The sequence below is a fragment of the Mandrillus leucophaeus genome, unplaced genomic scaffold (assembly GCF_000951045.1).
Source record: "Mandrillus leucophaeus isolate KB7577 unplaced genomic scaffold, Mleu.le_1.0 Scaffold74, whole genome shotgun sequence".
Taxonomy (NCBI): Eukaryota; Metazoa; Chordata; class Mammalia; order Primates; family Cercopithecidae; genus Mandrillus; species Mandrillus leucophaeus.
In genome coordinates, this window is record NW_012108030.1 from 375747 (window position 1) to 391670 (window position 15924).

A 15924-nucleotide genomic window follows, 5' to 3' on the forward strand; every position below is an offset into this window, starting at 1 on the left:
AGTGAGAAGTGACCGGAAGACAAGTGTGAGCCTTCTGTTATGCCCAGACAGGGCCACTAGAGGGCTTCCTGGTCTAGCAGTAATGCCAGCGTCTGGGAAGATGCCTGTTGCCAAGCGGACCGTGGTCTAGCGGTAGCATCAGTGTCAAGGAAAAACACCCGCTACTTAGCAGACAGGGAAAGGGAGTCTCCCTTTCCCCAGAGGAGTTCAGAGAAGACTCTATTCCTCCACCTCTTGTGGAGGGTCTGACTGATGTCAGGCCCTCCCACAGTTATCCGGAGGCCTAATCGTCTCCCTGTGATGCTGTGCTTCAGTGGTCATGCTCCTAGTCCGCCTTCATGCTCCATCCTGTACACCTGGCTCTGCCTTTTAGATAATAGTGGCAAATTAGTGAAAGTACTAAAAGTCTCTGATATGCAGAAATAATGGCGTAAGCTGTCTCTCTCTCTCCCCTCTCTCTCTGCCTCGGCTGCCAGGCAGGGAACGGCCCCCTGTTCAGTGGACACGTGACCCACATGACCTTACCTGTCATTGGAGGTGGCTCACACTCCTTACCCTGCCCCTTTGTCTTGTATCCAATAAATATCAGCGCAGCGTGGCATTCGGGGCCACTACTGGTCTCCGCGTCTTGGTGGTAGTGGTCCCCCGGGCCCAGCTGTCTTTTCTTTCATCTGTCTCGTGTCTCTATTCCTACAATCTCTTGTCTCCACACACAGGGAGAAAAACCTACCAACCCTGTGGGGCTGGACCCTACAGAGACTGGTCCCCAACACCTATCTTCAAGTTCACAAATTCTTTCTTCTCCTTGTTCAGTACTGTTGTTACCCCTCTCTATTGCTTTTCTCATTTCACACACTGGCTTTTTCAGCTCCACAATTTCTGGTTTTGATTAGGTCAGAGTATACATAGATATCTAAGAGATGAGGCAGTACAGCTGATATTTGGGCTACATACAGAATAGCAGGGGAGTTATTAGTGTACATAAAGTATGATGAGAGAATGAAGGTGGAAAGTAAGGAGGCCCAGGAAACATCAAGTGGGGTTAGGACAGGTGGCAGTAAACCCATGCCCAAAGAGTTAAATAAACCAGTAACTAACAAAAATTACTAGTTTACAGAACGGCAGGTAAGAAATAACTTTCTGAAATGCTCAAACGCCCTCTACAAAACTGGTCAAAATTGGTTGAAACCAATATGGCCAAATGGAGTTGGCACAGACCAAGCGTGCTGATGTCACAGCCTCAATTTCCACACCATGTTTCAAACTAACTCCCCCTAAATTTGCATATGATGCATGAGGAGACATGAAGAGAACTGTGCATGCCAGAAGACTTTCCAGACCTCTCTTTCCTTCTACCCTCATCTGAGAACCCCAGAATCCACCTCCTAAACGTTTTAGAATTAAATTACTGCCTTAAAGCCAGTACAGGGAGAGACTTGAGCTGGACTCATCTTGTGAGTCAACTTACAATAAAAAGTTTTTCTTTCTCAAAAACCCGGTGTCAAAATATTGGCTTCCAGTGCCTCAGGGAGACAGCTCCTTTTGCTTGATAACAGCAGTATCAATTAGACCAGATGGTATAACAGGGGCTACAGGTTCATCTTCTCTTAGTGCCTTTCCCCACCCTTAAGAATCCTTTGGGACTGTTCCATTGCTGTGTGATGCAGGCACAGAACTCAAGAGTGAACATGCGGAGAATTCTCAATGCTAGGCTTCCCAAGGCCACAGTGAGCTTCAGATAAGGGAGAACTATTCCTTTGTTCTGAAAAGACTTCGTGACTCAGGGCTGAGCTCTATCTAAATGACATGCAGCATTTATTTCATTTTCTACTTACTATGTAGTCTGGGGTTCCTCCTGTTTTCCACCTAGAGATCAATTCATTTTTATCAGTGTTTGGGAAAATCAGCAAGATAAATCAGGTAAGGGGACCCTATACCCAGCTTCCAGTATCCTGCCCTTTGCCTGTTGCTCTTCCCACTTTACTCAATCAATTACATTAGCACAGAAACATACTGATACGCAGACTCTCAGGAGGTAACAGCACATGAGCCTTTGAGAGCAGTTTGGGCATGACAGGTATCAGAATGAGGGCTAGGGCTGGGGCTTTTGTCCAAAGTTCACAATGTAGGTGTGGTGGCTAGCTCCCGGGAAAACCCCAAGGTTATTTCTGTGGCCATAGAGATTATTAAGAGGGCAGGATCCCTGCAGAATGGTGTCTCCCAGACACTTGTTAACATTTCCCTTTTCATGTGAAGGTCTCTGGACCAGGCCTCCGTGATAGGGCTGATCTGGAGACCAATGTGGATGTTGTGAAAGCCTCCGATCACATAGGAGAGTAAGCTGCAGCCTCAGGAAGCAGGATCCTATCTAAAGCTCCACGCTCCTGGAGGTAAGATTCTGTACCCTTCCTCAGTACACGACCACAGGCTGAATAATCAATTGAGAATCGCAAATCTTTTAGTTTCCCAAAGAAGAAAAGAAAAAATGTATTTTTACCCATGTTTAAGAGTAACAGTAGCTACTCAGGAGGCTGAGACAGGAGAATCACTTCAACCCAGGAGGCAGAGGTTGCAGTGAGCCGAGATCGCACCACTGCACTCCAGCCTAGGCAATACAGTGAGACTCCATCTCAAGAAATGAACAAAAAATAAAATAAAGCTTAGTATCTGTATAAAATATATGAAAAAAGAGGAGTAACAGCAAAGAATACAGCCCTGAATTCACTCAACATAGAAAGCCAGAGTATTCCTGAGTAATAATCATCTGCCATTTGCCTAGAGAAAGAGTGAGATTGGAATTCTAGGCCCCTCATTCTTATTTTCAGCATCAGGGAAGGTCCATTCTCTCTACTGCTCTGGAGTATGCACAGGGTAGAGGAACAGCAGAGCAGCGGCCAAGGCTAAGCCCAAGCTAAGCGGTGGGTGGGGAGCAGATTCCCGCTCCTCAGCTTTTTTTCAGGAAAGGCATGTGCTTGGGGACGGAGCGCAGTGATTCCCCAGGAAGACTTAGGGTCTCAGGTTTCCCTTCATTCCTCCAGTCTGGGAAGGACTCAATTAGCCAACCCAAACTTCCAGTTTCGTTTTGTGACATGTGAAGCTACCAGTCTTTTACCCTTCCTGGAGGCTGACTGGGAAAAATGCAGCCCTATGAAGCCTGTAACCCCACATCACCTTGCAGCTCTGTATGGTAAGGCCTGCTGGAGTCAGGACCTGGCACTGAATCTTCATTGGATTTTCTCTTTTTTACAAGTTCCTGATTTTTTTTTCAGATGGAGTCTCGTTCTGTCCCCCAGGCTCGAGTACAGTGGCGTGATCTTGGCTCACTGCAACCTCTGTTTCCCAGATTCAAGCAATCTTCCTGCCTTAGCCTCCTGAGTAGCTGGGATTACAGGCGCCCTCCAGCATGCCCAGTTAATTCTTTCATATTTTTAGTAGAGACGAGGTTTCACCACATTGGTCAGGCTGGTCTCAAACTCCTGACCTCAGGTGATCCACCCACCTCGGCTTCCCAAAGTGTTGGGATTACAGGCATGAGCCACCGCTTCCGCCCTATTTTTTTTTTATTTATGCCTGATGCCACCGGCTTAGGTAGATGAACCTGGTGTCCTCCTTCCCTCCAGTCCTGATGGCCATATGCAGGATCTTGTCCATTCCCTGCAGTTCGCTTCTAGGGTCTGAGGCACCACCTCATGATCCTCACCTGCCCAGGGTAGCCACGGTTAAATTTCCTCCAGCGGCAACCACAGCTCAAGCACCACAGGCAGATTCTGCACCTTGAGTCAAGGGCACAGTGATTCTAGAGCTCTCCTCGTGCCCCTATGCGTTAGCCAAAGAAACCAAATGACTCAGCAACCTCATCCACATCCAGATGTCTGGGTCAAAGCAGTGGGAGGAAGGGGTCAGTGAAGAGATTGTTGGCGAAAACAGCCAAAGTGGTGCAGTCATCACAAAAGGAGACAAAATTTGTGTGTGGGCTCTGGAGAACAGTGCTGTGGAAGGAACCATTAGAGACAGCCAACGTAACTGCTGGGATTTAGGCCTAGAGAGGGGGAGAAACAGGCCAGTGCTGTGCGTCCTGGCTCCAGGCAGTCTCTCCACCCTGACCCAGCTCCAGCATCAAAGGCTTCGAGGGGCCAACTTCAGCTACTACAGAGAGGGCCAGGTGTATGGAGCAAACAAAGCCTGCAGCCTGGGAGATTAGGAACTGCTCCTACCACCACCACATTCATCACCTGATTGGGTTCTCCCAACTCAAAGTTCACAGAAGTTGAGTTAACCTCAGTCTCCTTTGCCTGAGAGCACTCTCTAAGTAAGACACTTGAACGAGTCTCCACTTGTGCTCTGCTTCTAGAGCACGTGACCCAAGACACCAGGCAACTCCTGGTTAACTCAGGACTCTGCTGAAGTTCAATAACTCAGGCTGTCCTTCACCCTTGTCTCTCATACTCACTCCTGTGGTCGCTGAATATCACCTCATTACCCAGCCCATCCAGGGTATCCGTTGCACCTCCACCTCCTGTAATGATCCCATTCCATCAGTCGCCCAATCTTGCAGCCCCAACACATCCCTGAGCCTTGTCTACATATGCGTGCCCAATTCTAGACCCCACCTCTGAGCCATAGCGCATCCTCAGCCCTAGATCCAGGCAGCATTAACCTCACTCTCAAGAGAGAAAAACTGGGTTAAAGTGTTTAAGGCACGACTTCTCAAACTTCAGTGTGCAGATGAACCTGGGCATCTTGTTAAAATGAAGGCTCTGAATGAGCAGGTCCAGGCAAGGGGCGAGAGGTTCTGCATTTCTAACAAGCTCCTGAGAATGCGTAGGCTGCTGGTCCACTGCACTCTTGTTGCAATGGACCAGCAGCATTAACCACAGGGAAAGCCAAGATTTAATGTCAGACTTTCATGCTTAGTTACATGTGTGTTCGCATTTCTAGAGCAGTGGTTCTCAACTGGGAAAGAGTTTATCGCCCAGGGCAAAAATGTAATTCCTAAAGATGCTTTTTGGTCTCCTTCAGCCTCATCTCCTAGGGCACAATAAAGTCTAACAAAGAGTAGGGATGTGGTAATATGAGGGCTAAGCTGGTGAAATCACCTTGTCACTCAAAGCCACATCTCCCTTCCACCACCTGTGCCAAAATGTGCTCAAGCATCACGTCCTCTGCGAAACCCTTCCATGCAGACATCACCAGCCTTACGTCCCTTGCTCCTTTCTCCAGGGTGCTCCAGGCCCCTCCCTGCATCAGTTAGAATTCGGGTCACCTTCAAGTGATGAAACCCCAAATGAACAGGCACTTAACCAGTTGAATTCTCCCAGGTGACAATACTGGCGTGGCTCTTCACAGCCTCAGGGAGCCAGGCTCCTTCCATCTTGTCCTGTCTTCCTTGACCTTCACTCCTAAGATCATTTTCTGGCCCAAGGTGGCAGCTTCTACTCTAGCCATCTGGTCCACATTCCAGAGTGCAGGAGTGCAGGAAGGAGGAAAGGTGGGAGATCATGCCTTCACCCTTAAGAACACTTCCTAGAAGCTGCACATACCACTTTTGTTCAACATCTTTTTGACTAGAATTTGGTCACAGTACCACACCTAATCTCAAGAGACACTAGGAAAATACCTGGAATCCATATAGTCATGTGCCCAGCTAAAAATCAGAGCTTCTATATTAGGAAGGGGAGAATAGATACTGAGAGACAACTGGTCTATCTTGCCATAGTTCTCTCTCTAGTACAATCCTGATAGACCTCCTGGGGACAGGGTCAGAGCCCAGGTCTTCTTCAAGAACACAGGAAATGGCCCACAGGGGGTTCTCTGGCAATGTACAGCTAACTCTGCTTCCCATGTTGTGTACTTCTCATGTTGAAACTGTTACACACTTACCAGGTACTAATTCACTTGGTCCTCGCCCCCCACCCTGCAATCTAGGTACTAATGTCACTCTCATTTTACACAACACAAAACTGAGCTCATAAAGACTTAACAAGCTACTCCTAGTCACACGTCTATTAACTGAAGGAGCCACAATTTGGACCCAGGTAGTCTGGTTCCAAGGCACCTGCTCTTAACCCCCAAAATACTCAGCCAACATCTATGAAACTGAACTGCACTACAGGACAGCAGCCAGAGCACCTCGTGGACCCTCTGCTCCACAGGCCAGCAGCACTCCTGGGGGGATCCCCAGAGAATTCTCTCGGGACATAGGGGTATAATGGGTCCTGTAACAAGATCTTCTCCAGAGAAAAGGGCAGATGTTAAGACTCTGGGGTGGTGTCCTCTCCTCCATGCTGATGACTAAGGCCAGAGGACTGACTACTTCTAGACCTTTATTTCTCTGTGAAAAGGGGGAAAATAAAAGGAATAAAATAAAAATGGCACAGTTGACACACAAAAAAAAACCAATGAGGGGAAGGACGGGAGGTGGAGAAGTAAATGGGGGAGGGGTTCCCATTACAGCAGCAGGATCCAGTGACCCGGGATGCTCACATCTCTCCCCGACGTGGGCGGAGTAGCCCCTTCCTCCCAGGGTCGTTGTCCTGTCCAAGCCCGTGCTCCCCCAGCCCATTGGGAGGTGGACAGTGAGACATCTTCCCAGGCTGGGGAGAGGAGGAACCGTGCTGGGGGAAGGGGCCTGGGGTCAGACCATGCACAGGGAGTGACAGCCAAAGGCCCCCCAGTGTCTCTCCAAAGAGGGACTTGTGGGGGTTGGAGGTGGACACTAGAGGCCAGTGTTTGCTCCTCTTCCAGCATCAGGCGAGAGACAGAACTAGGAAAACAGGAACAGGCAAGAATCAGAACCACAGCCCTCTCTCTGCCCACAATGCCATGGTACCTCCCCCTCCCAGAAGCTGCGACCTTGTTCTCAAAGGACAGCCTAGCACCTGTCCTCAGAAGTCCACCCTCCTGCTAGGGCTCCCTGCTTTCTAGGTCTTACCAGTCAGAGCCTCCTGGGCAAAGTATTTGACGTCCACATCCTGGTCCTGGGTCAGCTTCTCTAGGATGGGCTTGACTTCACTCTGCAGGGTGCTGGAAAGCGAAAAGGAGACAGGGAAAGGGAACGTGAGCCAGGCTGTACTGGGGCAACAGGTGGGCACAGGGCTCTTGAGCAAGAGGGTATACACAGATATGGATACACCAAACCCAAGGTGGGAGGAGTCTCAAGAATCCAGGACATACACAGGAATGAGAAATCTCCGCTCAATGCACAGGAAGGTGACCATAGTTAACAATAATATTTTGCATATTTCAAAACAGCTATAAGAGAAGATTTTGAATGTTCTCATTACAAAGAAACAGTAAACGTTTAAGGTGACAGATATGCTAATTATCCTAATTTGATCATTACACATTTGCACACATTATCGAAACACTACTATACCCCCATAAATATGTATAATTATGTGTCTATTAAAAGTAAAATCAGGCCTGGCATTGTTGCTCACATCTGTAATCCCAGCACTTTGGGAGCCCAAGGTGGGTGGATCATCTGAGGTCGGGAGTTTGAGACCAGCCTGGCCAACATGGAAAAACCCTGTCTCTACTAAAAATACAAAATTAGTAGGGTGTGGTGGTACACGCCTGTGATCCTAGCTACTTGGGAGACTGAGGCAGGAGAATCGCTGGAACCTGGGAGGTGGAGGTTGTGGTGAGCCAAGATTGCGTCATTGCACTCCAGCCTGGGCAACAAGAGTGAAACTCCGTCTCAAAAAAAAAAAAAAAAGTAAAATCAAGGCCAGGCGCGGTGGCTCATGCCTGTAATCCTAGCACTTTGGGAGGCCAAGGTGGGCAGACCACTTGAGGCCAGGAGTTCAAGACCAGCCTAGACAACATGGCAAAACCCCCGTCTCTACTGAAAGTACAAAAATTAGCCAAGCATGGTGGTGCACACCTGTAATCCCAGCAACTTAAGAGGCTGAGACACAAAAACTGCCTGAATCCGGGAGGCAGACGTTGCAGTGAGCCGAGATTGCACCACTGCACTCTAGCCTGGGCGACAGAGCGAGATTCTGTCTCAAAGGAAAACCAAACAAACTGCAAAAAAACCAACCAACCAACCAACCAACCAACCAACCAATTACTTTAAAAGTCAGAAGTATGACAAACAACAACAGACTTCTCTGGGGCCCCAAACAGGGAGATCAGAGCAGGCTGGGAAAGTAGAACAGAATCACAGAACCCCCAAGTCTCTGAGGCCCAATAAATGGGTATCTTTCATTGATTTCACACATATTCACTGAGGCCTACAATGTATATGGAATGAATACGGAGCTAAATCACTCTCGTTTCTTGCCATGAGGCATCCGGGCCAGGAGCAAGACAGAGACCAAACTGCTACGTAAGAAGGGAGTGGTAAGTGGTCCCAAGGGAAAGTTCCTGGTCCTCCAGGAGCCCAGAGGAGGCAACCACTCTCATCTATGGGGCCCAGGGAACTCCGCCTGCACCGAGTCAATTGTTTTGGGAAATGGAGGAGGACTTCGGAGAGAAACTAAAGCTGAGGTTGTATCCTGGAACAGATTCAGACAGAAATCAAAAGTGCAGGCTTTGTGGGTCCCCCACTTTCACTTGACAGCTCCCTGTTCTCCCCAAATAACCACTATTCTTACTTCCATCATCTCGATTCTTTCATTCTGCCTGTTTCTGAACTTGACATAAATGGTGTGTTTTCTTGGGTTTGGCTCCTCACTCAACATGGTATCTGTGAGAGCCACCTGTGTTGCCGCCTACAGCAGGCATTTGATTTTTCACTGCTGAATAGTTTTCCACTGTATGAATGAACTAAAATTTATCTGCTCTACTGTGGGCAGACATGGAGGTTTTTTCTGCTTTTATGGCTACTATGAATAAAGCTACCATGAACATTCTTCGGACAGAAACAGCACTCATTTCTCCTGGATAGAGACCCAGGAGTGGAAGGGCTGTTTCACAGGGTGTTTGTATAACAAGCTTCACCAAATTCCACTCCAGCTCCACTCCCGTTTTCAGAGTGATCAAGCCCTAAATACACAGCCTCACGTGCAATGGATGAGAGTTCCAGCTCTATGTCTTCAACATTTGCACCATTGAGTCTTTTTAATATTGGCTGTTCTGGGAGGTGTGTAGTGATATGTCACTGAGCTTTAATTTGCACTTTCCTGAAGGCTGATGATGCTGAACACCTTGTCATATGCTTACAAGCTATCTGGAGATCCTTTTTCACGTGCCGATTCAAGTCTTTTTTCCCATCTCTTTCTTGCCCTGCCTGATTTGTAGACAGGTATTGTGGATGAGTCCTTTCTCAGAAACATACATTGCAGACATCTTCCTCCAGTCAAGGGCTTGCATTTTACTCTCAAAATGCTGTCTTTTGAGAAATAGTGCTACATTTTACAGAAGGTCAACTTACCCATCAATTCCTCTGGTTTGCTGTGCCTACGCTAACTCATGAAGATATTTTCCTACATTTTCTTCTAGATGTTTTATTTTTTTAAATCTTTCTGGTTCTGGTCTGTCATCTCAAATTAATTTGTTTATGCATTGAGGCGAGGCTTCTTTTTTTTTTTTGAGACAGAGTCTGGCTCTGTCACCCAAGCTGGAGTGCAGTGGCCGGATCTCGGCTCACTGCAAGCTCCGCCTCTCAGGTTTACGCCATTCTCCTGCCTCAGCCTCCCGAGTAGCTGGGACTACAGGCGCCCGCCAGAGGCGAGGCTTCTTTTATTCCTACATGGATATCAAATTGACCCAGCTATGTTTTTTAAAAAATATATATTTCTCCACTGAACTACAGAGGTGCCTGCTGTTAAACACACGTGGGACTGTTTCCGTGCCCTTGATTCCATCCTATTGGGCAATTTAAATATTCTTGTATTCACATCTATTTTAATTACTGTGGTGTCGTAACTCTTGGTCTCTGGTAGTATAAATCATCCAACTTTGTTCATTAGAAGTGTCAATTTTCCACTAAAGAACCTGTTGAGATTTAATGGGCTTATACTGAATCTAAAGATGAGTTCAGGGAACTGTCCCACACACGAATATTATGTAGGTCTGTTTTAATTTTTTTGAGACAGAGTCTCGCTCTATCGCCCAGGCTGGAGTGCAGTGGTGTGATCTCAGTTCATTGCAACCTCCGCCTCCTGGATTCAAGTGGTTCTCTTGCCTTCAGGCTCCCAAACAGCTAGGATTACAGGTGTGTGCTACCACACCGGCTAATTTTTTGTATTTTTAGTAAAGACAGGGTTTCGCCATGTTGACCAGGCTGGTTGTGAACTCCTGACCACAAATGATCTGCCCACCTTGGTCAGGTCTGCTTTAATTTCTCACAGTAGTGTTTTACAGTTTACACTAGAGGTGTTACACATCTTTCACTGAATTTATTCCTGGCTATTTGATATTTTTGGTGCAATTATAAATTATACAAATACTTACATATAAAACATTAGGTGATTTCATTTTCTAATGACTTGTTGCTAGTATGTAAGACTGCCATCCCATCACCCCCCTTTCTATTTCATTCTGTGACGTTCATTTTACAGTTGAGAAAACAGACCTTGAGAAGGGAAAGGAGCCAAGGTCACACAGCAAGCAAGGAGTGGTGCCAGGCCTCTGACCCTGGGCTCTACCCTCAAAGGTCAAAGATGAAGGTGCCCACAAGCCCTTGCCAGTGTGTGTGGGAGTATCCAGACCTCACCTGTTGTCCAGGATGGGCCCTATCTTCTGCAGAGACTTGGCCACATTGAAGCGGACATTGGCCACCGGGTCCCCAGCCATACGCAGAACCGTGGGCAGCATGTGCTTGGTGGTGATGTCTTGCCCACAGACCTCAGACAGCACCTGGGGGCCAGTGAGTAGCAGGGGTGAGTGCAAAGCTTCTGGCTAACTCTCATCTCCCACTGCCTCTGACCAGGCCACTCTGGTGATTATCAGGCCCTACAGAGGCTGAGCAACACGGGGACTCAGTTCAGTGTTACAGGAGTGGATCTCCCAACTCCACTAACACCATCCTAATACCACGTCTCCATTCTGTGATGTCCCAGTTTCTCTGTCCTCAGGCTTCCTTTAATTACTCTGGAGATGGACCTTAATTACCAAGCCCTAGGATTCATACTGGTAATCACAGCCTGGTGAGTATAAAGATTAATCAGGTTATACATGCACAGGGCTTAGAACAGTTAGGCTACAGATAGGAAGTGCTCCTGTCTATTTGCTTTTCCTACAATTATAATTATCTCATGTACTGATTTATGTGTAAACCATACAAAGAGCTAGAAATGAAAGAATGGGGTTTAAAAATAAACACAACTAAGTGTTCTGATCATTTCTTCCCACGCCACACTCTGGAGGTCACTGCTGTAAGGATCCTAGGGTGATCATCATTTGTAAAGGACCCCTCCTTACAAAGACCAAAGCATCAAGGGGTAACTATCCAAGGTAGTTATGTAACTATCCAAGGTCCATAGCTAAAGTATGGCCCTGCCAGAATTTAAAACTAGGTCTGACCTAGAGCCTGTACACTCACCCACCACAGATAGAGACACACATTCTTCAGGGAAGGAGAGGGGGGCTCACAAAGCTTGAGATCACTGCTCCAACAGGTCAAGTCTCCCAGGCCCTGGGTCCCTCACCATCGAAGTCCCCAGTCCCAGAGGCCCTATGACCCTGACCCTGGGAGCCCCACCCCCTTGCCTGCAGTTCCCCAAGGACTCATCTCTGAATAGAAGATCTCCTCCATGTCTCCATTCCCAAGCCAGGTGTCTCCCTTGGGGAACCCTCTACCATCCTTCCTCTCCCAGGCACTGCAGTTCCCTAGGGATGGGCCAGCAGGCAGGTGGGGGGCTCACATTGATGCAGAAGAGCGTGGTCATGCGGTGCAGGTAGTTAGGGTCTCCGGACATGGCCAAGACCTTGGGAATGATCGTGGCATGGGCCCACTCCTTCCCAAACTTTTCCACTAGCTTCTTCAGGTTGCTGGTGGCTGCTTCGCGGATGGCATATACTGCAGAAGGGTGAGGGTGAGAGAGACAAGGATTTGGAGGTGAAGAACTGATGTGGGCAAGATGTAGGTCACACTTACCATGGCTTACAAAGCAGCCCCGAGGTGCCAGGCTGCATGTGAGCCAAAGAGAGAAAAAAGAGCTTACTATGTGCTATATCTAGTAATTGTTTTTTAACACAGTATCTTTCAACCACTCCAAGAGGTAGATTCCACTATTGGCCTCATTTTACAGATGGGCAAACTAAGGCTCCAACAAGTGATTTGCCTAAATTATGTGGCACTTATTACTTCAAACAGGGCTTCACAGAGACAAACATTGCCTTTTATTTTTTACCTCTCTTAGTGTAAACAATGAGCAATTCTCAAAATGGCCCCAAGGGACTGGAATAAGAAGTTTTAAAGAATGAGTGTGGGGCTCACTCAAAGACAGCAGGTGACTTGTTTTAGATTTGAATCCTGACCTTGGAGCTGTCAGAACCCCGGTCTGGCTGCTCAGTGGCCCTCTGGCTCTCCACTATACCAGGCAACCCCTGGGTGATCTGCTTCGTCCTCCTCCCACTCAACACTTCTCTAGGACTCTAAAGAGCACGTGAGCTGGTCCGTATGAGCATCCAGTGGCACGGGGAGTGACTCCAGCCTCCTCCACTGCCCGCCACAACCCCAGCCAATCCATCCTTCCGTTCTGGAGCTTCCATCTCCTCTTGCTGCTCCTGTGGAGGTACTCACCATGATCCACAAGCCAGGCCATGCACAAGGAGTTAAGTTTCTCATCAAAGAACTCCACTCCCTACAGGAGAAACCAAGGGTTCCAAGGTAAGGGTTCCAGGGAGAACAGACAGGGGGAGCTGCTAGCCACACCCCATGGAACCTACACCCACCCCAGAAAGACCGGGTACTTCTCCACTTTGTCTGAGGTGCTCCTCTCCCTCTTCTCTCTTATCGAATCCAATGCATCTTTTAAGGCCCTATTTCCTGGGTCCCTTCCTTTGACTCCCCAGGCATTGTCACAGCCTCCACTAGGCCTCCAAGGTACGCCATCTCCCCATTACAGCCCTGGACATACTGCACCTCCTCTGAGGCAGCACTGCCTGGCCCCCAGGCCTCGTCACTCACCAGCTGTCCAGCCAGCAGGGGCATGTACTCAATGATGGCCAGCCGCACTCGCCACTTGGCGTCCTCAGCCAGCTCCACAATGGCAGGGAGCAGGGACTGGGACAGCTGCCGGATGCCAATCACCTCATTCACACAGTCCAGGTTGGAGATGATGTTCAGCCGTACCTCAGGGCACTGAGGAGAGGAAAGAAGGATTCTGAGAGAATGCAATGTCCATAGAATTCCAGGATGGAAAAAGCTCAGCTGCATCAACTTTGTATAATGGACATCTCCCAACGCCCTACTCCTGCCCAAACCTAGCTCCCAGTCCCAGGGGCACATTAAAGGCACACAAAAAGCAGGCAGCATGGACCGCTAAGTTAAGCAGATTCTTAAACCTTACAATAGTATCACAAGTAATGTTTAACCATTTTGAAAGGACTTTTAAGAATCACAGTAGGAAAAGACAGCCCCCTGGGAAAAATAGGCAGACATGATTCTTCTAATCCTAGCTCTGCTGCTTGCTAACATGGGTTCCTTTCTGGACATCAATCCACAACATGGGAGAGGGGAAGGAAGAAAACTATTTCCTTATTAAAGCTACTCTAGTCTAAAAAAAATAAATAAACAAAAGAGCACTGAAATGAATCAATAAACCAAGTGAACAAGCCTGGCAGGCCTGGGCTGTTGAAACCCTGCACATTCCAAAGACAGGACTGGCCCTTGCCCGGCTCCAGCCCTTGGTGTGTGAGCCTCAAGGTGCTGAACGCATGAGAAGAGAAGGCTCAGAGACTATATACCTTACCCATTTAAAAAGACTTCTTTTTGGTGCACCAAAAAGGTAGCCTTTTTTATTTAGACAAGCTTATAAATTCTGGGGAGAGTCAAAATGTGAAATATAAATTTTATACATCTAAAATGGAAATTCCAAATATAAGTCAGATTAATTCCTCATACCAAGAAAACCATGCTGGCTCTTCTCTTCTTTTTAAGATAAGCTGCCCTGAGACAGGCTGGCTGCCAGCACATGATTACCATATAGTGCTTGCTGAAGGTGAAACTGGAGCAAAAAATGCTCTAGTCCTAGCAAGCGCTGTAAGTGCACTTGCAGCATGTATGGGCTTGCCTTCACACTGGGCTGAGCCTGGATCCTTCCCTGACGCCAGAGGCAAAATGCTCTCCAAAACTCTGGAAAGGTGTGAAATGACATAGCAGACAGGTTGAGGGGCTCTCACCTGCCAAATTATGCCCATTAAAGCATCAAAAACACAAATTATAGTTATATCTATAAAACATGATTATAAAAGAAAATACGTGCCAGTGAAGCATAACTCAGATAAATTACTTAAGTCATAAAATGTGTTATGAATATTAATGATTCAAACTTTTAGCAACTGACGTAAATAACTGATTTAAAATAGTACACTGTTAATCACCCACTAATACGGAAAAACAAAAAGAATAAAAAATACATTAAAAATAGCGCACTCTTTTCAATGTATTAAAAAATTGACTGTAATTCTGCGGCTAAGAGATTACTCCACTGTAGCGGAATTGAGTAACATAACTTTTAGGGGCATGTGGGACCGAAATGTGATGTAATACTTTCTGTTGCAGTATTTCCTCCAACTTTCTAGCACACTATGTATGTGCCTGTGTATAAGAAAGGGATGGGGAAGAGAGAAAGACTGAGGCCTTTGGGAACAAAGATGTCACACAATGGCAAACAATCTGCCCAGTTCTTCACTACCAAGGCAAAAACCACCACGTGATCCCTTCTGCCTCCTGAACAATCTTGAATCCTTCCATACCACTGCAGCCTCATCTCTACATACCACTTAGTCTATCCTCAGCCTTCCAGACTCCCACAGCACCCTCCAGTTTGGTCTTCCTACACTTCTGCTGGCCACCTCACTTCAATCTTTCCTCCACATAAGCCCAGGGTGCTTTCTAATACCAACTCTACTCTGGCTCTTCCACTTGCCCACAGTCAAGTCCAAGCTCCTTCCCCATGGTCACCCTGATGATCTCTACAGTCATCACACAACACCGCCTCTCATCCTCTGTAATCCAGGCAACCTGAACTGCTGGTGTGGTCATGTGACCCTCCCTGGCCAATGGGTGTATGGGGTGCAAGCACATGTGAAGAATCTCGTCCTTCAGAGGACTGGGCCTGCTGTGGTCTGTGCCTGACCCCTCCATGCTGACTAAGAGATGCTAAAACTGGAGAAGTTGCCTGAGACTCAGAGACAGTTGAGGTCAGCAGGGCTAACCCACCAGTGTAGGACTACCTATACTGTTATGAGAGAGAGAAAAAAAATCCTCCATCTAATTTAAGCCAGAATGTATTCTAGGGTCTCTATTACAGCACCTTAGCCTAAACCCTAAAAAACATGAACTCGTCCTTAACAGCACCTGTAACACCTTAATGGCATCATGGGACTGCTTGTCTCTCTCCATTGTCAGTCTCTGAAGACTTGTGAGGATTAAAACTGTCTTATTCTAGGCTGGGTGCAGCGGCTCACACCTATAATCCCAGGCCTTTGGAGGCCAAGGCAGGAGGATCGCTTGAGACCAGGAGTTCAAGACAAACCTGGGCAACCTAGCAAGACCTCGTCTCTATAGAACATGTTTTTAAAAATTAGCTGGATGTGGCAGCTCTTACCTGTAGCCCCAGCTACTTGGGAGGCTAAAGTGGGAGGATCACTTGAGCCTAGAAGGTGGAGGCTACAGTGGACCATGATCACACCACTGTGCTGCAGTGTGGGCAACAAAGTAAGACACTATCTCAAAACATAAATAAATAATTTTTTTTTTTTTTGAGACAGAGTCTTGCTCTGTTGTCCAGGCTGGAGTGCAGTGGT

At 47.5% G+C, this 15924-nt stretch overlaps 2 protein-coding genes across 2 annotated transcripts in view; both read right to left on the bottom strand.

Annotated features, from left to right (window-relative positions):
• ZNF766 (zinc finger protein 766) overlaps nucleotides 1-3847 on the bottom strand; it is a 47289-nt gene extending 43442 nt beyond the window's left edge. The window contains exons 1-2 of the mRNA XM_011965852.1: nucleotides 3838-3847; nucleotides 3500-3549 (exon numbers count right to left, since the gene is read on the bottom strand). The gene's annotated coding sequence lies outside the window, so the exon portion shown is untranslated. The remainder of the gene's footprint in view (nucleotides 1-3499; nucleotides 3550-3837) is intronic.
• Nucleotides 3848-6309: 2462 nt separating this feature from the next.
• PPP2R1A (protein phosphatase 2, regulatory subunit A, alpha) overlaps nucleotides 6310-15924 on the bottom strand; it is a 49088-nt gene continuing 39473 nt past the window's right edge. The window contains exons 10-15 of the mRNA XM_011965857.1: nucleotides 13082-13255; nucleotides 12695-12755; nucleotides 11814-11968; nucleotides 10664-10806; nucleotides 6932-7023; nucleotides 6310-6763 (exon numbers count right to left, since the gene is read on the bottom strand). Coding sequence (XP_011821247.1) covers nucleotides 6747-6763; nucleotides 6932-7023; nucleotides 10664-10806; nucleotides 11814-11968; nucleotides 12695-12755; nucleotides 13082-13255 — 642 coding nt within the window. The 3' untranslated portion in view covers nucleotides 6310-6746. The remainder of the gene's footprint in view (nucleotides 6764-6931; nucleotides 7024-10663; nucleotides 10807-11813; nucleotides 11969-12694; nucleotides 12756-13081; nucleotides 13256-15924) is intronic.